The 20,965-nt window shown below is 47.3% G+C and overlaps 2 protein-coding genes across 3 annotated transcripts; one reads left to right on the top strand and one right to left on the bottom strand.

Annotated features, from left to right (window-relative positions):
• The first annotated feature begins 121 nt into the window (after nt 1-121).
• On the top strand, nt 122-1,352 carry mrps28 (mitochondrial ribosomal protein S28). Of its 2 annotated transcripts, XM_030419577.1 has the most exons (2): nt 122-412; nt 443-1,352. In XM_030419577.1, the coding sequence occupies exons 1-2, from the start codon at nt 171-173 to the stop codon at nt 858-860; spliced, it is 660 nt and encodes a 219-aa protein (XP_030275437.1). In that variant the 5' UTR covers nt 122-170; the 3' UTR covers nt 861-1,352. The 2 variants fall into 2 exon arrangements, with proteins under 2 accessions (XP_030275437.1, XP_030275429.1); XM_030419569.1 differs by having other exon boundaries at nt 124-1,352.
• A 175-nt stretch (nt 1,353-1,527) lies between these two features.
• Nucleotides 1,528-20,663, bottom strand: LOC115582958 (calpain-1 catalytic subunit-like). The gene is made up of 23 exons (XM_030419225.1): nt 20,479-20,663; nt 19,553-19,582; nt 18,371-18,611; nt 17,545-17,614; nt 15,774-15,892; nt 15,523-15,656; nt 14,020-14,188; nt 13,833-13,916; nt 13,656-13,741; nt 13,504-13,578; nt 12,992-13,152; nt 12,577-12,746; nt 10,294-10,305; nt 9,412-9,623; nt 9,271-9,310; nt 8,784-8,849; nt 8,448-8,505; nt 8,248-8,312; nt 7,152-7,220; nt 6,749-6,827; nt 6,551-6,664; nt 6,386-6,444; nt 1,528-2,913 (listed from the first exon to the last, which is right to left on the bottom strand). Exons 1-23 carry the CDS (start codon nt 20,646-20,648, stop codon nt 2,887-2,889), a joined length of 2,310 nt encoding a protein of 769 aa, XP_030275085.1. The 5' UTR covers nt 20,649-20,663; the 3' UTR covers nt 1,528-2,886.
• Between the last annotated feature and the right edge of the window lie 302 nt (nt 20,664-20,965).

The following is a 20,965-nucleotide window of genomic DNA, read 5'->3' as shown; positions in this document are numbered from 1 at the left end:
ATGAAATAAGCAGTTCTTCAGTTCTTACTGACGTCAACAATCGATGAGCTTCATCAGCCACTGATCACCTCCGTCATCAGTGAGGAGAACCAACAGGTGGCGCTGTGGGCGTGTCCTCTCTACCGGAAGTTAAAGAAGGAAGTGTTCTTCGCTGTGCATTGTGGGAAAACATGGCGGCCTTGTGTAAGGTTGTGTCCAGCCTCAGGTGTGGAGCTCGGTTCCGATACAGCCGGCTCATCAGAACCTCGTTCAGCTCGGAATCCGGCAGCGAGCAGCCCCCCGCGGACAGAACCAGCTCCGAGCAGCCCCCCGCGGACAGAACCAGCTCCGAGCAGCCCCCCGCGGACAGAACCAGCTCCGAGCAGCCCTCCGCGGACAGAACCAGCTCCGAGCAGCCCTCCGCGGACAGAACCAGCTCCGAGCAGCCCTCCGCGGACAGAACCAGGTCCGGCTTCGCTGCCGCCTTCGACCTGCAGTCGGAGCTCCGGCGGGAGGCGGAGAGCGCCGCGGCCGGTGGCAGCGGCTCCTCCTCCGGCCATGAGGAGACCTTCGCCTCGCTGCTCCGCCGGTCCCCGCTGATCCAGATGGGACCGGCCAAAGACAAGGTGGTGGTCGGGAGGATCTTCCATGTGGTCCAGGACGACCTGTACATCGACTTCGGCGGAAAGTTCCACTGCGTGTGCCGGCGGCCGGAGCACGGAGAGCAGCTGCAGCGGGGCAGCAGGGTCCGGCTGCGGCTGCAGGACCTGGAGCTCACCTCCCGCTTCCTCGGAGCCAACACCGACACCACGCTGCTGGAGGCCCAGGCCGTCCTGCTGGGCCCGCTGGAGGCAAAGGAGGGCCGGGAGAAACAGAAGTAGCGGGGATGACTGTCGGATATCTGCAGAACAGGGAGTGTGGCTGGACTCTGACAGTCTGGACTCTGACAGTCTGGACTCTGTCAGATTCTGTCAGTCAGGACTCTGACAGATTCTGACAGTCAGGACTCTGACAGATTCTGACAGTCAGGACTCTGACAGATTCTGACAGTCTGGACTCTGACAGATTCTGTCAGTCTGGACTCTGACAGATTCTGTCAGTCAGGACTCTGACAGATTCTGTCAGTCAGGACTCTGACAGTCTGGACTTTGACAGTCTTGATTCTGACCTCTGCTGACTGAAGCTGATCTGAACACTTGTTCTGTGTTTTTGTCTCTGCTGGGTCATTGGATCCTGATGGTTCTGATGACTGGCTCATGTTCTCAGAACCGAACTGTAACTGTGATCTCACTCGCTGACGTGTTGTAGTTCTGTTTGAAAGCACTGAAGTATAAATAAAGTTTGTCTTCGGGGTACTGGCCCTTTAAATGTCATCAGTGACGTCACACTCGACTTTTTTAATGTTTGGAACAATAATGAATGAAAGTGTTGATGTGACGAGTGTTCTCATACCGACAGACCACCTACACCTGGGTCACTTTAGTGTGTGTGTGTGTGTGTGTGTGTGTCACGTGATGCAGGTGCAGAGAGACACTGAATCAAATACAATCAGCTGTTTTGTTTCCTTTAATAAGAGAAAACATGACATCTGCTACATCAGCGCTTGTTTGTCCGAGCTGACCCTGAACGCCTCCTCACAGGACACCCTCAGCTGTGACCCCGAGGGAGGAGGAGGATGGTGGAGGAGGATGGAGGATGGTGGAGGCAGCAGACAGCAGCTCAGTGTTGTTAATAAATACATCAATAGATAATAGAGGTATTGATAATGTTTGTATCTGCAGCAGGCTGAAGGCCGTCAGTGCATAAATAAAGCAGAGCGTTAGTCTCAGTACTGTGATACTGTGGTGTAGTACTGCAGTAATCATGCAGGGATGATGCAGTGCTGTAGTAATGATGCAGTACAGTGTAGCAGTACTGTATATATGCAGTACTGTAGTAATGATGCAGTACTGTGTTTGGGAGTACGAAGGCTCACTGCTGGCAGGTTCAAGTTCAGTTTAAATGTTGCTTCATTGTCCTGCAGTCCCGTCACACATAAACAACACAACAGGACAGACGTAAACAGAGAATAAGACGTAAACAGAAATAGACGTAAACAGAAGTAGACGTAAACAGAAGTAGACGTAAACAGAAGTAGACGTAAACAGAGAAGTAGACGTAAACAGAAATAGACGTAAACAGAGAAGTAGATGTAAACAGGAATATTTGGTGAGTTTTAAGGAAAAACTAGACACTTTGTTTGTGGAACTTTGAGTTAATGCTAATGAAAGCACTTCCTGCGGCTAGTTTTCACATTAAAGCTCAGTAACGTCAGTCACGTTGTTAATTAAGTGTGACTCTAATTGTTTATCAGAAGCTAGCCTGTTAGCTACCCTGCACGTCAGTCTGAACCCGTGTCAAAGCTTTGAATGTTGAATCAAATGAAGACACATGTATTTCTGTTGTTTAATAAGGTGTGTTGCTTTATGAAGCAGTATGAAGTATTAGTATGAACATATTTAATGTGCCAATAAAACACCCTCATGTTTAAATATCTGACCTGTGTGCAGCTGTAAGATGAAGAATAGATGAAGAGACTACAACTCCCATGAGCCTCTCTGGTAATCAATGAAGAGTCAGGATCAACATTTGAAATAACGGTTCAGCATAGAGTCTGAAATATGTGAAGGTGTTCTGTTCTGGCAGCAGTGAGCCTCCGTACTCATGCTGTGGAAGACTGAGTACCACACAGTACTGCGGTACCACACAGTACTGCAGTACTGCGGTACCACACAGTACTGCAGTACTGCGGTACCACACAGTACTGCGGTACCACACAGTACTGCAGTACTGCGGTACCACACAGCACTGCGGTCATTACTGCGGTCATTCTTCCTGTTGGAGGCACTTTGAAGTTCAGAGTCTTCTTCAGCCACACATGGTCACATACAGCCACTGAGGAGGAAGAAGAAGAACACACAGAGTTCATTTAAAGTACCACTGTGAAGTATTTGTACTTCACTCAGAGTATAATTGACACATGAAGTATAATATTATCAGTGAATGTAACTAAGTGTTTTTTACTAAACTAAGTACTTGTACTCTACTTGAGTATTTCCATTTTCTGTTACTTTGTACTTCCACTCCAATACATTGATGAGATGACTTTAGTTACTAGTTACGTTTTTAAATTAACAGATTTTATCATCAGTCAGATACAAACAGTGACGGTGATGATCAGCTGACTCACATGAGTATAAAGTACTCAGTTACTTTCAGTAATCAGACTTCATCATTCAGCTCATGAACTCCTGTCAGCTGTTCTCAGTGTCACCCTGGGCCAGTTGTTCAAAGGTAATCCGATCGGATTTTGGTTATCGGATTGGATCAAATCTTGAAAATGGGTTGTTCAAAAGGGAAAGAAGGATTCTGAAATCAGATTAGATCACGGAATCCAAAGTTTGAATCTGGATCAAACCTTCAGTTTGTGTTGTTCAAAACGTTTCAGTAGGATCTGGATAACTTTGATCCCAACAGGAGGCAGGATTTCAAGGTGGATTTCAGGAAGAAAATGTAGTAAAACTTTAAAATTGGTCAAATAATACATTTTTATCATTTAGTGTATAATACTTTTACTTATATTTTGCACTTGACTTGTTTAACCGTTACAGTGATAAAGTAGATAAAGTAGACAAAGTCTACCAATTAAGCCTTTCAGTATAGTAAAGTCAAAATAGAATAAAAATAAAAATGATCTTGTCCCCCCAAACAGATTTTAATAACAAGCAAAAATAATATATTACATTTTTCTGTCATTCATCACTGTATATTAATTTCAAAGAAACAATCATCAGAGATGAACGTGTCAAAAATAATTTCTAACAATTGCATCCCTGACTACACGTCCAGTCAGTCCCTCATTCTGACAGAACACCAGAGGTTGGTCTGGTTCTTCAACAGGCTCAGGTGCATCATGAACATCATCACAGAGAGTGATCCAGAGGCCTGAGGCCTGTACTGTGAAGGGGGCTCAACATAGCCAGGCTTTGTGCTCATGATGCAGCTCAACAAAGCCCCGAGTCCCCAAACAGAGTTAAACGGTACTGCGACGGTGGTTATCAACTTCCTTTGTCAAGTCCGGTTCTCTGCTTTGTGCTCTGCGCGCGTTCACATAAAAGGGGGCGTTTGACTTCATATTATTCTACTTCCGTGTGAAAATGGATCGATCCCGGGCCACATATTTACTCAAGATGAGCAGATTCTTATTATGCAGGACTATGAAGAATTCAAGGACACAATCACGGCAAAAAGTAACACTGTCGCCGCCAACAGAGCGAGGGAGGGCTGCTGGAAGAAAATAGCTGACCGTGTAAATGTGTAAGTTAACAATGATTAATATTATGATCAATATTATATTAAGCCCTCAGTGTTTTCAGTTCTGAAAGCTCAACATTGTGCAACTTTTACATATTAACCCTCATTAATTTAAAATATAAATAAACTGAAGCAACAACTATCTTTTTTCATTTTTGAATGATGTCTATATTGTTTTCACATTTTACTGATCTCAGTTATAGAATGCGCGTGTGTGTTTTATTGAAAGCGAGGCTGAGTGTGCGTAGGCTATAAATGTTCAGTGTTTTTTGTATCACTGTGTCGGGATGAACAAGCAGATGTAGCTACTGTCCCTGTACAATGACAATAAAGAGCTTTCTGACAGTGAAAACAGCTCCAGCCTGTCAGATTTGTGTTTGGGCGTACACTGCCCTACAACGGGTGAAACATTGATCAGTTCATCAGTTTATTCATGGACACATCAAAGAAATCATTAACTTTACTCATTATCTGTGACAAATAAATACTAGGTTGGCCTAATTAATATTTCATATTGCATTTTATTAAGATGTGGAAGCAGCAGTCGGACATGGCAGCAAGTTAGAGCCAAATACAAAAACATCATTCAGAGTGGTATGTAGCCAAGCTGCCCATCATTCTGTCAGTGTGTGTTCTTGCTCAGATTTTCTGCATCACCAACTGAATGTAAGAAGGTTCCCGTGGCAGAAAAGACGAAGGGCTACACAAACAGTTTGCCCGACAGTGAGCGCACAGCTTCTTCAGTGGCATTCCTGACACTCGGCTCAATAAGTGAGCAAATGTTCCGTATTCCCTCGGCTGAAAATCTATATCGCTCATAGAGAATTTCATCAGGAAATGCCAGCGGATCAGCGCGATCTCGAAGAAGCCGCTCACGTCGTAGTGCTGATGAATTATTCTTGCTCCCAGGTCCACCGGGTTCTCAATGAATGGTGACGCCATCTCCGAATGAGTTACACAGTGAAACAGCGGCGCTTTTATAGCCGATTTTAAGCTGAAACTCTGAACAGAACCTGGTCGGGACCAGGTTATGAGCTAAGCATAAGTTACCATGGTGATCTAGCCGGGTTAAAAGAGAGCCACCTTTGTAGTTCAGAGAAGCCTGGCTTTAGACTCAACATACCTGCTAACACACTAAACTGGCTTCACAGTACAGGCCTCTGGTAGCGATTTGGTGCAGGACAATACACACAAGTATCATGTTGCATGCTCCCTGTGGCTCCACTCGCATGTAGTTAAGGCACGCAAAGCGTCTCTTCAGAACTCCAGTTAAACGCTCACTTGCACATCTTGTTTTGCAATGAGCAGTGTTGAAGCGTGCCTGTGCAGGTGTGGTTGCTGCAAGAAGGGAGTCATCAGCCAGGAGTGGATAGGCTCTGTCTCCTAATATTATGCCATCCAGTCGGCTGGTTTAGAGCTCTGGTAATCTTGAAAACTGTGTATCTGGATCGGGGTGATCCAATCCAATGTTGCTTTGAAAAACCGGCATAAAAGTAAGACGGGTTACCTGATCCTGAATAGCAAAAAATGGGATTTCCAAATCCGGATCATTATGATCCAGATTAAATGTTTTGAACAACTGGCCCCTGACGATCACTGCAGCCTGCAGACGTTACTCAGGGCTTAAACACACACTGGGACAAAAGAATCTGAATCTCATTAAGAACTCAGCCAATCAGGACGCAGCTCCCTGACAGATATCGAAATATTAAAAACAATAAGGTTTGTTTTTTAATCAGAGAGCGTCTTCACAGGGCGGCCATTTTCCTTTGACGTCTCTCCCAGAAGATCAAAGGCTGTTTGGTGAACCTGATGACATCAGAACCTGGTCAAGTCAGAACCTGATGACATCAGAACCTGATGACATCAGAACCTGGTCAAGTCAGAACCTGATGACATCAGAACCTGATGACATCAGAACCTGGTCAAGTCAGAACCTGATCATGTCAGAATGATATCTGAGCTTCTGGCTCTGAGGCGTCAGATGTTTCTGTTCACGACAAACTACCGTCATGTTTTACTGATTGAGTGAAGTTGGTTTCGTGTTTGGTACCTCGATGATGTTGATCTCTGCACTGCCTGTCCCGTCTCGGTCCAGCTCCTGGAAGGCCTCTGACAGAAACCAGATGAGAAACTTTTCAAACATTGTTCATGGATGCTTTGTGGCTCCTTGGCTAACAGAGCTGCGGTCAGTTTGGGTCGGGTCAGGGTTACGTACTGAACATGGCCTCCAGTTTGACCAGACAGCAGGTGAAGTTGTCGAAGTCGATGATCTCGCTGTCGGCGTATCGAGCGACCAGCATCTGATACAACTTGTTGTTGAGTTTGAACCCTGAGGACGGCACACAGGTCAGATCATTAACACTGATCATTGATCAATAATAAACGCTGACACATCAACATTAATAAGGCTTACCGCCATTTTCCAACGCCAGACGCAACTCGTACGAGCTCATACATCCAGATTTATCCAGATCGAACTCTCTGAAGATCCCCTGCAGAAGTCAACAACGGGTAATCAATACTCTGATCACTTCAAGTCTCAACACACACTGAACATGGAAACACACCTGGATGATGTCACCACAGAACAGCTTCCTGTTCTGAACAGGGTTAGAGAAGAACCAGTGTTCAGAGTCTACGTTCATCTCCTTTGTTTTAACTCAACAGCTCTTACATCAGAACTTTTGTTGATGGAGTCTGGTTCAGTGAACGGACCCAACATGTCAGTGACATCACAGTGAAGCAGCTGGACATCAGATCCATTCTGCCTGGTGTCGCTGTGAACACATCAGATTGACACCTGATCCAGAACTCACCAGCCACTTCCTGATCTTGTTCCAGAGGATCTGAAACTCCACCAGACCGAGTCGAGCGCTGCCGTCTTTCTGAGCCCCGGTCAAGGTCGACCCGTTTTCAACAAATGAAGAAGAAGTAAAGAGGTCCGAACATCAAAACAAACAGAACTCAACTGTGTGTTCTTGCAGCAGTCATCATGTCGCTTCTCCTGACAAGGTTACATGGCTATAATGAACCCAGAGCTGCTGGATCCGGAACCGCACAATGATTTCCTCCAGGACTCAGTCAGCCTGGTTCTCCTGTTTGAATCCTGAACACTCAGTATGTTTACATGCACAGTTTAGTCAGATTACAGCCATAGTTCGACTACTACTACTGCAATTGTCCGAGTATACATGCCGGTGAGAAAGTCGGATTATTGTCCGCAGCATGTCATACCCGGTACGCTAGGTGGCGCTGTACCCATTTCAACTAGTGGTAACAGATACACCTCCGGCTGACCTCTTTACGTCACCAGCAACAACAAACTGCCTCGGCATTCCAGAAAGATGGCGTACGAAGAGCGAGACGAAGCTCCATCTTTGTACATTTCGTATATGGTGAACATGATAATTACACAAACTAGATGCACAGTGGAGCTCTTTCTCTCTTTCTTGCGGTTATTTCGGAGGAAAGGAGCCGCCGTCCTTCTACTTCCGGCTCACGGCCCCGGGAAAGAAATCTTGCGCCTCTGAGGAACGCAAAATCCGATCTGATCTGATCTGATAGAACATATACATGCAGGAGTAATGAGACTATCAATTGAATAGTCTGAGAGCTTTAATTCGACTATGAGAAATCCGATCCAGTCAGATTTTAGTCAGACTAAGGTGAATACATGCATCTTAAAGATCCGATCAAAGTCGGACTAACACAGTAATTCAGTTTTCTCGAGTGTCATGCGAACGCACTGAGTGAGCAGGACTCAGCGTCTGGACCTCAAGTCAGCTTTATTATTCAATGTCAAATCACCTGATCCGTGATATTTGAGGGCCATTCACAAAGACTTCCTATGTAACTAGAACCAACAGAACCAACAGAACCAGCAGACAGCAGACAGCAGCAGAGTGAGGATACGTCCATGAGGCTGACCATGGCTCTGCAGGACTCCAGACTGAAGCCGTCAGTCTGCAGGTCTCTGTCTGTAAACAACCACAGAAGAAGAAGTCATGTTATGCTGAGATGTGAAATGTAAGTGATGTATTGATTCTGGTCATGTGGACCAGAACTTTCTGCTCCTATGATTTGAAGGTAATGGTTCCAAAGTGAAAACGTACGTTTAGACACGACCCGGTTGAGGATGGTCCTGAGCTCCCGGACTGAGATCTCCATGTCCTGACGAGAGACCACAGTTAGCATTACACCCCACAGTTAGCCTGGATGCTAACGTATGTTCATAAACACAGATAGACTTTCTGTCACAGCTGTTTGCATGTTGCAGGGAAAACACAAATTATGGGCCTTGACCCAACCCCGACCCCGACCCAACCCCGACCCCGACCCAGACCCCGACCGAGAAGAAACAGTGATGTCACAACATGAATCTGAATGTGAAGTTTCTCCACGTCTGTGTTTTATATGAACCCTGATTCTGCCGATGGGGCTGAACTCACGTCTCCTGACAGCTGAGCGAACATGGACCTGAAGGAGTCGTCGATGTCGCTCTCTGAGACTTCCTCCTGCAGAGAAGAACAGGAAGCTCCTGTGGTCAAAGGTCATCTCAACACAAAGTCAGGAAACAATACATTCAGATTAGAACCGGCTCATTCACTTCCTTTTCCTAACAAACATATTCAGTCAGTTCTTTGTTGTAAACCAAACATTGGCTGTTTTATCAGATCTGATATTAATTCATAATAATAATGTCGACACTTCAGAATTCAGCTGTCAGGGTTTATATAAGATATTTCTGAATTATTAAAAAGGCGTCAAATGAAGCAGTGAGAGCTGAAATCATCCTGTAGACAGCAGAGACAAAATAATCTGAAGATAATCTGATGAATTATTCAACACATTTCTGTAATCTGGAAAATGTTTTATATTTTTCCTCTCTTCAAGGAGAAAGCAGAACATTTTACTTTAGAATGTGAGACTTTTCACCTCTTCATCAAAGTTTGCCACGACGTCATCGTCCATCTCGCTGCAGAGGAAACAGTTTCACTCAGTTTAGAAGACTGATTGATAATATTGGTTCTGACTGGATCAATAAACTGAAGACATCTCTGGTGCTATCAGACTCACTCGGTCTCCGACTGTTTCTCGGTGAACACCCTTAGGACAAAGTCGGCCTCCTTGGCGGGTTCGAAGGTCGACGGGACAATCAGGTACTCGCCGGGCGGGAGGCGGAGCCTGGTGCTCACCTCTCGCAGGTTGATGAAGGTCTCTGAGCGAGCGCAGGACGAGTGACGCAGGAAGAAGTCCTTCTTCATATGGACACCGTGACAGCCTCGGTACTGCAGGACACACAGACCGGTCACAGACAGACAGACAGACACACAGACAGACAGACAAGTCACACACAGACAGACAGACAGACACACACAGACAGACAGACACACACCGACAGACAGACACACACAGACCGGTCACAGACACACAGACAGACACACAGACAGACAGACAGACAGACAGACAGACACACAGACAGACAGACAAGTCACACACAGACAGACAGACAAGTCACACACAGACAGACAGACAGACACACACAGACAGACAGACACACACCGACAGACAGACACACACAGACCGGTCACAGACACACAGACAGACACACAGACAGACAGACAGACAGACACACAGACAGACACACAGACAGACACACAGACAGACACACAGACAAACACACAGACAGACAGACAAGTCACACACAGACAGACAGACAGACACACAGACAGACAGACAGACAAGTCACACACAGACAGACACACAGACAGACACACAGACAAACACACAGACAGACAGACAAGTCACACACAGACAGACAGACAGACACACAGACAGACAGACAGACAGACACACAGACAGACAGACAAGTCACACACAGACAGACAGACAGACACACAGACACACAGACAGACAGACAAGTCACACACAGACAGACAGACAGACACACAGACTCACCTCCTCAGGAATCTGAAAGAAGAAACAGAAGAAAAATATTAGGCGGGGTTCAGTTAGCAGGCTTTAGATAGCAGGGTTCAGTTAGCAGGCTTTAGATAGCAGGGTTCAGTTAGCAGGGTTCAGTTAGCAGAGTTCAGTTAGCAGAGTTCAGTTAGCAGGGTTCAGTTAGCAGAGTTCAGTTAGCAGAGTTCAGTTAGCAGGGTTCAGTTAGCAGAGTTCAGTTAGCAGAGTTCAGTTAGCAGGGTTCAGTTAGCAGAGTTCAGTTAGCAGGCTTTAGATAGCAGGGTTCAGTTAGCAGGCTTTAGATAGCAGGGTTCAGTTAGCAGGGTTCAGTTAGCAGGGTTCAGTTAGCAGAGTTCAGTTAGCAGGGTTCAGTTAGCAGGGTTCAGTTAGCAGGCTTTAGATAGCAGGGTTCAGTTAGCAGGGTTCAGTTAGCAGGCTTTAGATAGCAGGGTTCAGTTAGCAGGCTTTAGATAGCAGGCTTTCAGTTAGCAGGGTTCAGTTAGCAGGCTTTAGTTAGCAGGGTTCAGTTAGCAGGGTTCAGTTAGCAGGCTTAGTTAGCAGGGTTCAGTTAGCAGAGTTCAGTTAGCAGAGTTCAGTTAGCAGGGTTCAGTTAGCAGAGTTCAGTTAGCAGAGTTCAGTTAGCAGGGTTCAGTTAGCAGAGTTCAGTTAGCAGAGTTCAGTTAGCAGGGTTCAGTTAGCAGAGTTCAGTTAGCAGAGTTCAGTTAGCAGGGTTCAGTTAGCAGAGTTCAGTTAGCAGGGTTCAGTTAGCAGGGTTCAGTTAGCAGGCTTTAGATAGCAGGGTTCAGTTAGCAGTGTTCAGTTAGCAGGGTTCAGTTAGCAGAGTTCAGTTAGCAGGGTTCAGTTAGCAGGTTTTAGATAGCAGGGTTCAGTTAGCAGAGTTCAGTTAGCAGGGTTCAGTTAGCAGGGTTCAGTTAGCAGGTTTTAGATAGCAGGGTTCAGTTAGCAGGGTTCAGTTAGCAGGGTTCAGTTAGCAGGTTTTAGATAGCAGGGTTCAGTTAGCAGATTTTAGATAGCAGGGTTCAGTTAGCAGGGTTCAGTTAGCAGGGTTCAGTTAGCAGAGTTCAGTTAGCAGGGTTCAGTTAGCAGGTTTTAGATAGCAGGGTTCAGTTAGCAGGGTTCAGTTAGCAGGGTTTAGATAGCAGGGTTCAGTTAGCAGGGTTCAGTTAGCAGGGTTCAGTTAGCAGGCTTCAGTTAGCAGGGTTCAGTTAGCAGGGTTCAGTTAGCAGGCTTAAGTTAGCAGGGTTCAGTTAGCAGAGTTCAGTTAGCAGAGTTCAGTTAGCAGGGTTCAGTTAGCAGAGTTCAGTTAGCAGAGTTCAGTTAGCAGGGTTCAGTTAGCAGAGTTCAGTTAGCAGAGTTCAGTTAGCAGGGTTCAGTTAGCAGAGTTCAGTCAGCAGAGTTCAGTTAGCAGGGTTCAGTTAGCAGAGTTCAGTTAGCAGTGTTCAGTTAGCAGGGTTCAGTTAGCAGAGTTCAGTTAGCAGGGTTCAGTTAGCAGGTTTTAGATAGCAGGGTTCAGTTAGCAGAGTTCAGTTAGCAGGGTTCAGTTAGCAGGGTTCAGTTAGCAGGTTTTAGATAGCAGGGTTCAGTTAGCAGGGTTCAGTTAGCAGGGTTCAGTTAGCAGGTTTTAGATAGCAGGGTTCAGTTAGCAGATTTTAGATAGCAGGGTTCAGTTAGCAGGGTTCAGTTAGCAGGGTTCAGTTAGCAGAGTTCAGTTAGCAGGGTTCAGTTAGCAGGTTTTAGATAGCAGGGTTCAGTTAGCAGGGTTCAGTTAGCAGGTTTAGATAGCAGGGTTCAGTTAGCAGGGTTCAGTTAGCAGGGTTCAGTTAGCAGGTTTTAGATAGCAGGGTTCAGTTAGCAGGGTTCAGTTAGCAGGGTTCAGTTAGCAGGGTTCAGTTAAACATGTACAGGGACACAACGGTTCTGGTACCCCATTCTATCCTGCTGTACCCCCAGTACTCTCGGGGGGACAGCTGTAGGCTTTCTACAAGTCCACAAAACACATGTAGACCCCATGGCCCCCCAACAAATTCCTAAGGGTGAAGATCTGGTCCACTCTTCCAGGACTAGAACAGAACCACACTGTTCCTCCTGAATCTGAGGCTCATAAGTCAGTCAGAACCTTGTTTCCTGAACTCTGGAATAAACAAGCTAAAGCAACACAAAGTGTCACATGACCGGAGGAAACCGGCTGGTCTCCATTGTGAGGGTGTCCTGGTGTGTAGTGTTATCACTGCAGTGTCAGAGGGTGCTTTGACCTCTGACCTCATAGATGGCGAAGCCGATGGTGTGCACGTCCTGGCCGTGGCGGCGGTAGCGGCGGCGATCTTTCTGCATCAGAGCCACCAGGAAGCTGCAGGCTGCCTCGTCATCCTCCGGGTCGTCATCCTCCTCCAGCAGGCAGATTTTATACTGAGGGTTGATCCAGAATGTGTCTGCAGGGATGAGGCATCATGGGAAATGTAGTTGCACATCGAGACAAAAACAAACATTTGAAACTCTAGTTTGATCAATTTGTTCTGCACTTTTATTTCAGTCCACACACTGAACTGGACCTGACAGCCTCTGTGTTAAACTTTTAGAGTTCTCATACTAGAGCCAATATGTCAGCTGCTGTCGATTCTTCCTATTCATTAATAATGTAGTTCTAAATGTTGGTGGTTCATTAATAAATGCTCACTGGGATGGTTCCTGCAGCCTCCGGCGGTACTTCCTCTCCTCCAGCCGCCCTCGAACATCGTAGTGTTCCAGAAACTGGTGGAGTCCTCACTGAGAGCGTCCGGGGTCAGATTACAGATCTCCAACCTGGAGAACTGACGGAGGAACTCCTGGAAAGACATCCTGACACACAGACAGACAGGTCAGAGGTCAGCGTCACTCCTGCTTCGAGGCCTCGCTAATGTAGAAGGATGCTGCAGACGTCTGCTGCTCGCTGTGTGTGGAGGGTCGGGTGGAGTGGGTGCAGAACCAGACCTCCTGGAGGAATAAATACCTGGAGTCCCATCAGGTTCTGCTGTGATCCGTTAACGACGGGAGGAGAGCTCTTTACTTTTAAACTTGTGGATTTCTCTGATTTGAACTTTGTTTAAAACATTTAGGATGTAAGTACACAACTAAACAACCTGTAGAACAAAAGTCTGGTTGTTTTTTATCTTGAAGTTACTGACATGCACCTGTAGAGCAGACACCTACCAGAACTCTCCGTCCTCCATCTTGCAGAGCAGCTCGTCTTTCTCTGCAGAGTCGATGGAGCTCCACTCTGAGGAACTGACACACCAACACTGATTACTCACACATTCACTTCCTGCTGTCGACTCGCAGCCTGTTTGTTTTAAAGCACTGACTTGTCACTCCAGGCGCCGGTCCACTCCACCTGACCCCAGGGGTTCCTGATGCGGATCAGACGCTCCTGCCGACCGCGGTACTCCACCTGTGGAGAAACCACAAACATCCAGAACCTGGCACAAGGACCTGAACCTGCTGCAGATGGTTTCCTGTGGTCAGGTGACAGCTGAGCTCACCTGTCTGAGTGCAGTCACAGAGTAGGCGTGGCCTTTAACCAACTTCTTGAAGGTCACCGCCTCCATGTCGAAGGCACTGGTGATCTGAGGACGAATCAAACAAGCAAACTGACGAGATGAACTCTTTAAATCCCTGCTGAACATGTGTGTGTGTGTGTGTGTGTGTGTGTGTGTGTGTGTGACTGACGTCTATCGAGCAGCCCAGCAGTGATCCTCTCTCCAGAGCTTTGCCGATGATACGATAAAGATCTCTGGGAGCTTTCTTCAGTTCGTACATCTCAGACACACCGCCCGTAAAGTCCTCGAAACCTTCAGTGGTGCTGCCGCCGGACAACGCCTCGTACGAGCCGTTCAGCCTGAAAACACACAGAGAACATACAGGGAACATACAGGGAACATACAGGGAACATACAGGGAACACAGTGGAAACACACACAGGGAACACAGTGGAAACACATACAGGGAACACAGTGGGAACACAGTGGAAACAGTGGAAACACACACAGGGAACACAGTGGGAACATACAGGGAACATACAGGGAACACAGTGTGAACACACACAGGGAACACAGTGGGAACACAGTGGAAACAGTGGAAACACACACAGGGAACACAGTGGGAACATACAGGGAACATACAGGGAACACAGTGGGAACACACACAGGGAACACAGTGGGAACATACAGGGAACATATAGGGAACACAGTGGAAACACATACAGGGAACACAGTGGGAACATACAGGGAACACAGTGGGAACATACAGGGAACACAGTGGGAACACACACAGGGAACACAGTGGGAACATACAGGGAACATACAGGGAACACAGTGGGAACACAGTGGGAACACACAGAGGGAACACAGTGGGAACACACACAGGGAACACAGTGGGAACATACAGGGAACATACAGGGAACACAGTGGGAACACACACAGGGAACACAGTGGGAACATACAGGGAACATACAGGGAACACAATGGGAACACACACAGGGAACACAGTGGGAACATACAGGGAACATACAGGGAACACAGTGGGAACACACACAGGGAACACAGTGGGAACACACACAGGGAACACAGTGGGAACATACAGGGAACATACAAGGAACACAGTGGAAACACATACAGGGAACACAGTCGGAACATACAGGGAACACAGTGGGAACACAGTGGAAACACACACAGGGAACACAGTGGGAACATACAGGGAACATACAGGGAACATACAGGGAACACAGTGGGAACATACAGGGAACATACAGGGAACACAGTGGGAACATACAGTGAACATACAGGGAACACAGTGGGAACACACAGGGAACACAGTGGGAACATACAGGGAACATACAGGGAACACAGTGGAAACACACACAGGGAACACAGTGGGAACATACAGGGGACATACAGGGAACACAGTGGGAACATACAGGGAACATACAGGGAACACAGTGGGAACATACAGGGAACACAGTGGGAATATACAGGGAACACAGTGGGAACATACAGGGAACACAGTGGGAACATACAGGGAACACAGTGGGAACATACGGGGAACACAGTGGAACTGTTAAATTCAGCACAGTTTCAGATGAATGTGGTTCAGAGCAGCTGGAAGTCTTGATTTCTGTCCAATCACTGTGCTGTTTCTAATGGCGGGTTCCTCAGCAGATGCTGGAGGATCTTACTTGGCGTAGGCTTTCTCCAGCAGAGCGCTCCAGAACTCGCTGCCTTCAGCTGAGTGGACGAACAGCAGCTCTCCATCTTTGACCGGCAGACGGTCGTCGATCACCACGTCAACCCACTCACCAAACTGCCAGAACTACAGACAGACAGACAGACAAGTAAAGAATGACTCTTTAGTGCCATCTAGTGACAAAAAAACATTCTTGAGTTCCACTTGAACGCATCATGAACAGGTGAGTGGGCGTGGTCTCACCTGGAAGTGGAAGATGCCGGCGTATTGGCGATTAAAGGTCTGGCCGTGAGGAACGACGCGATGCAGCAGCCGCTCATTCAGAGTCAGAGAGCCAATCGCAGCCAGCAGCCAGCAGTCACCTGGAAACACACAGGTAACACACAGACGTGACTCACCTGCACACAGGTTACACACAGACACCAACTCACCTGCACACAGGTAACACACAGACACCAACTCACCTGCACACAGCTAACACACAGACACCAACTCTAACACAAAGATGCAATATTTTGTTTTTTCACTTGTTCAGACATTCAAACAGCAGCTGGCTGATCGTGTACACTCACAACACATTGATCATTGTGGTGTTGTTTTTCCAGCCAGAATCCCAGTTTGTGAAGAAGAAGAAGAAGAAGAAGGAGAAGAAGAAGATCAAGAAGAAGGAGAAGAAGAAGGAGAAGAAGAAGAAGAAGAAGAAGGAGAAGAAGGAGAAGAAGAAGAAAGAGTAGAAGAAGAAAGAGTAGAAGAAGAAGAAAAAGTAGAAGAAGATCTTGTGTCTCACTCAATAACGAATAAATCATCCATCCATCCATCCATTTTCATCCGCTTATCCGGGGCCGGGTCGCGGGGGCAGCTGCCTGAGCAGGGACACCCAGACTTCCCTCTCCCCGGACACTGCCTCCAGCTCTTCCGGGAGGACCCCAAGGCGTTCCCAGGCCAGCTGGGCGACATAGTCACACCAGCGTGTCCTGGGTCTTCCTCGGGGTCTCCTCCCGGAGGGACATGCCAGGAACACCTCCCGAGGGAGGCGTCCCGGGGGCATCCGAAACAGATGCCCGAGCCACCTCAGCTGGCTCCTCTCGATGTGGAGGAGCAGCGGCTCTACTCTGAGCTCCTCCCGGGTGACAGAGCTTTTCACCCTATCTCTAAGGGAGCGCCCTGCCACCCTGCGGAGGAAACTCATTTCGGCCGCTTGTATCCGGGATCTTATTCTTTCGGTCATGACCCAAAGTTCATGGCCATAGGTGAGGGTCGGAACGAATAAATCAAATAAATGAATCTCAAACTGACAGTTTTCTTGTGATTAAGAACAAAACGTGTCGTTATTTCCAGATAAACAGCAGGAAGCACCTTCAGTGACATCAGAGCTGACATCATCAGCTGATGATGATCTTGGCTGTGATTGGAGGAACATGTTTACAGGAAATAGCAGCTTCCTGAACACTCTGATGGTCTGCTGGGACACGCTAATGCTATGCTAAACGCTAACATCAACAACAACAACATTAGCTGCTTTCACATTAAACTGCTAATGTTTCTGGCTAATGGTCTTTCTATTCATCAGAGGTCCATTCAGTGATCAATAAACCAATCAATACAAGGTCAGAGCTGATGACTGCTGCCTTCAGGTGCTGTTGTAAAGTCTGGATAGAGTTTACATCCGGCCAGAAGTCTGTGGACGGGCTCCTCTGTTGTTATCTCATTACTTTTTAATGGACAGTTTTTCAACATGAAGATCTGAATGCTGCTTTGAAACCTGGTGATGAAAAGTACTTCATACTCTCAGATGATATGATGCAGGATTATGTAATCCATTAAACTTTGGAAGTAGCTCGGCCCACTTCCTGTTTCTGAACCTGGATCAACATGCAGCTGAAAACTTGCTGCAATCATTTTAACCTGAATGTTCATGAGCAGGTAACAATATGTACTTATCATTCTAAAGCAACGTCGTCAGGGAAGTCCCCCCTACAACAGGAGGGTCACCTGACTGGCTGATGGTACTCACCCAGCGCTCCCTGACAGATGTCTGTCCTGGTGGCCCCGCCCACGATGAACTGAGGATTCTCTGTCAGCTCCTGCAACAGCAAATCACAGACAGCCATCTGTTTTACATCACATTACAGGAAGCAGCAGGGAGTGAGTTCATGGAGCTGCTGCAGAGACAAACAGCTGACTGAGGACACAGAGACCTGAACCCACAACACCCGGACTGACAGAAGGGACCCGTCCACCTGTTAGCTTAGCCTCAGCCTGTTAGCATGGTCTCACCACCTGGGACCTGTTAGCTTAGCCTCAGCCTGTTAGCACGGTCTCACCACCTGGGACCTGTTAGCTTAGCTTCAGCCTGTTAGCACGGTATCACCACCTGGGACCTGTTAGCTTAGCCTCAGCCTGTTAGCATGGTCTCACCACCTGGGACCTGTTAGCACGGTCTCACCACCTGGGACCTGTTAGCTTAGCTTCAGTCTGTTAGCACGGTATCACCACCTGGGACCTGTTAGCTTAGCTTCAGCCTGTTAGCACGGTATCACCACCTGGGACCTGTTAGCTTAGCCTCAGCCTGTTAGCACTGTCTCACCACCTGGGACCTGTTAGCTTAGCCTCAGCCTGTTAGCGCGGTCTCACCACATGGGACCTGTTAGCTTAGCCTCAGCCTGTTAGCATGGTATCACCACATGGGACCTGTTAGCTTAGCCTCAGCCTGTTAGCACGGTCTCACCACCTGGGACCTGTTAGCTTAGCCTCAGCCTGTTAGCACGGTCTCACCACCTGGGACCTGTTAGCTTAGCCTCAGCCTGTTAGCATGGTATCACCACCTGGGACCTTCTTACCATCGGTCTCTTCCACTCCACCCCTCTGGTTTTGGCGGTGAACGGTCCCAGCTCCTTGAAACCCAGAGAAGTAGGTTCTGCAGGGAACATTGGGTCCTCAAACAAGGAGTCATTCTGCAGACACTCCTCCTTCAGGGCCTGGAAGTCCTGGTTCTGGTAGCGTACAGCCTGCTGGACTGAGCCCAGACCTCCAGCCTTCTGCCGTTCCTTCTGGATCCACCCAGATATGCCTCCACTCATCCTGATCCAAAACAAACCAGAATAAAACAAGCAGGGTTCAAAGTTTAAAGCCACAGAAGCTCTATGGATAATAATACCTGTCTGTCTAAAGTTGCTCCCTCTAATATTGATAATATATAACATATCATATTTATAATATATAATATCTATAATAAATAATAAATAATATACATAATATTTGGATTCTGTAAGTTATCTGTTAAACTTTCCCGCTCATTCTTTGCGCCACTTGTTTTTCACTGTAAATGTTTAAAGTGACAATAAAGAATATTTTATTCTGCTTCAGCTCCAACCAAACTCCACCGCTCTGCCCATCTCTGATTGGCCGGTACGACCCACTGTGAGCTCCGCGTCTTTGCAGAAACATGACAGTGATGGACCGATCTCATCTGGACCCTGAACAGCACCATCTGACCTCCACCCTGTCTCACCTCCATCCTGTCTGACCTCCACCCTGTCTGACCTCCACCCTGTCTGACCTCCATCCTGTCTGACCTCCACCCTGTCTCACCTCCATCCTGTCTGACCTCCACCCTGTCTGACCTCCATCCTGTCTGACCTCCATCCTGTCTGACCTCCACCCTGTCTCACCTCCACCCTGTCTGACCTCCACCCCGCCTCTCCTCCATCCTGTCTGACCTCCACCCTGTCTCACCTCCACCCTGTCTCACCTCCACCCTGTCTGACCTCCACCCTGTCTTACCTCCACCCTGTCTGACCTCCATCCTGTCTCTCCTCCATCCTGTCTGACCTCCACCCCGTCTCTCCTCCATCCTGTCTGACCTCCATCCTGTCTGAACACCTGCAGCAGAACGGGCTGAAGCTCAGATGGCTGAAGTCAGAGCTCCAGAACCACGGCTGGTGCCGGGGAGACGAGCAGACGAGTCCAGGTGATCAGATTATAGATTATAGATCAGATTACAGACATGCAGATGTTCGTACCTGATCTCCGTCCAATGAGCTCGCTGGAAGCTGACAGGAAACAGAAGTCCAGTTAGTTCATCCAATCAGAACCACAAGAACACGTCAGTGAGCCAGTCCAGACCCAGAATCAATCAGACTGATCAGTACTAGAACTATAAGAACCGGTTCTACAGGACATGAATATGATAACTATGATGGACTGAGGTAGTAACATGCCCATCAGTGAGTATTGATCGTGTGCAGCCCGACACTGTGACGGTCCGAGTGCTTCACTGACAGCAGGCCAGCTGACTCAGCAGAATACCAGACTGGTACCAGACCGGAACCTGTCTAATCCCGGTCCACTCCACAACAAGCAGAACAGCAGCCAGACATTCTACCACATCCATCCTGACATCATCATCAATACATCTGATCAATATATCTCATCAATACATCTGACAGGTTTTATTGTTTTTATATAAAACTTAGTAAAAGTAAATTATGAGTGAATCATTTCCTGAACAGACTGATTATTATTATTGATCATCATCATTCTGATTATTATTATTGATCATAAACAGAACATGGAGTCTCAGCTGGTTTCTGTCAAAAAGTTTATGATATTTCATATTTTAGTAAATATTTGTCTTGTTTACATCTGAGACACAAACAAACCTTTATTGTGAATAAACCGTTTATTCACTGATGATGATGAGTGTGACGCTGCAGGAGGACTGCTCTGATTGGTTCAATAACACGTACCGTTCATTAAGCTTAAACTGCAGATTGTGGTGAACACACACATCAACACGCACACACACACACACACACACACACACACATCAACACGCACACACACACACACACACAAACAACAACAACACACACACACACACACACACACACACACACACACACACACACACACACACACACTAACAATAATAAACACACACACTCACCTCCGTGTCGCTCCTCGTGTCTCAGTCGGGATGCTGTCAGTACTGAGGAGTAGTACTGGTACTGGTTCTGTGTGCAGTAGTGCCGGTACTGGCTCTGTGTGCAGTAGTGGATGCTGTTGTGGATGCTGTGTTGCAGTGTGAGCCCCGCCCGGTGGGACGGGCGGGGCCATATCGTCATCGTCACAACATGGAGGTGTTAAAGAGACAGAACACTGGATCCAGTAAATCTGCAGTTCTGTGAAAGTTGAGCTGGTTCTGGTCCAGTTCTGTGAGCAGCTCTACACTGTTTAAGAGAGGAGACGACGTCACAAACGAAACTGTCGACTGTGACGTCACTAACGTCTTTATAATGACGTGTTTTCACAGTCTAACTGAACATCAGGGGGTATTCCAGGAAGCGGGTTTAGTGAAAACTCTGAGTTAGTTAACCCTGAGATGAGAGAAACTCTGAGTGTTCAGTTCCAGAGAGAGAGGTAAGTTAAACTCT

Source organism: Sparus aurata, chromosome 1 (genome assembly GCF_900880675.1).
Source record: "Sparus aurata chromosome 1, fSpaAur1.1, whole genome shotgun sequence".
Lineage (NCBI taxonomy): Eukaryota > Metazoa > Chordata > Actinopteri > Spariformes > Sparidae > Sparus > Sparus aurata.
The sequence above is the reverse complement of the archived record's forward strand: the minus strand, read 5'-3'. Positions and strand labels throughout refer to the sequence as shown.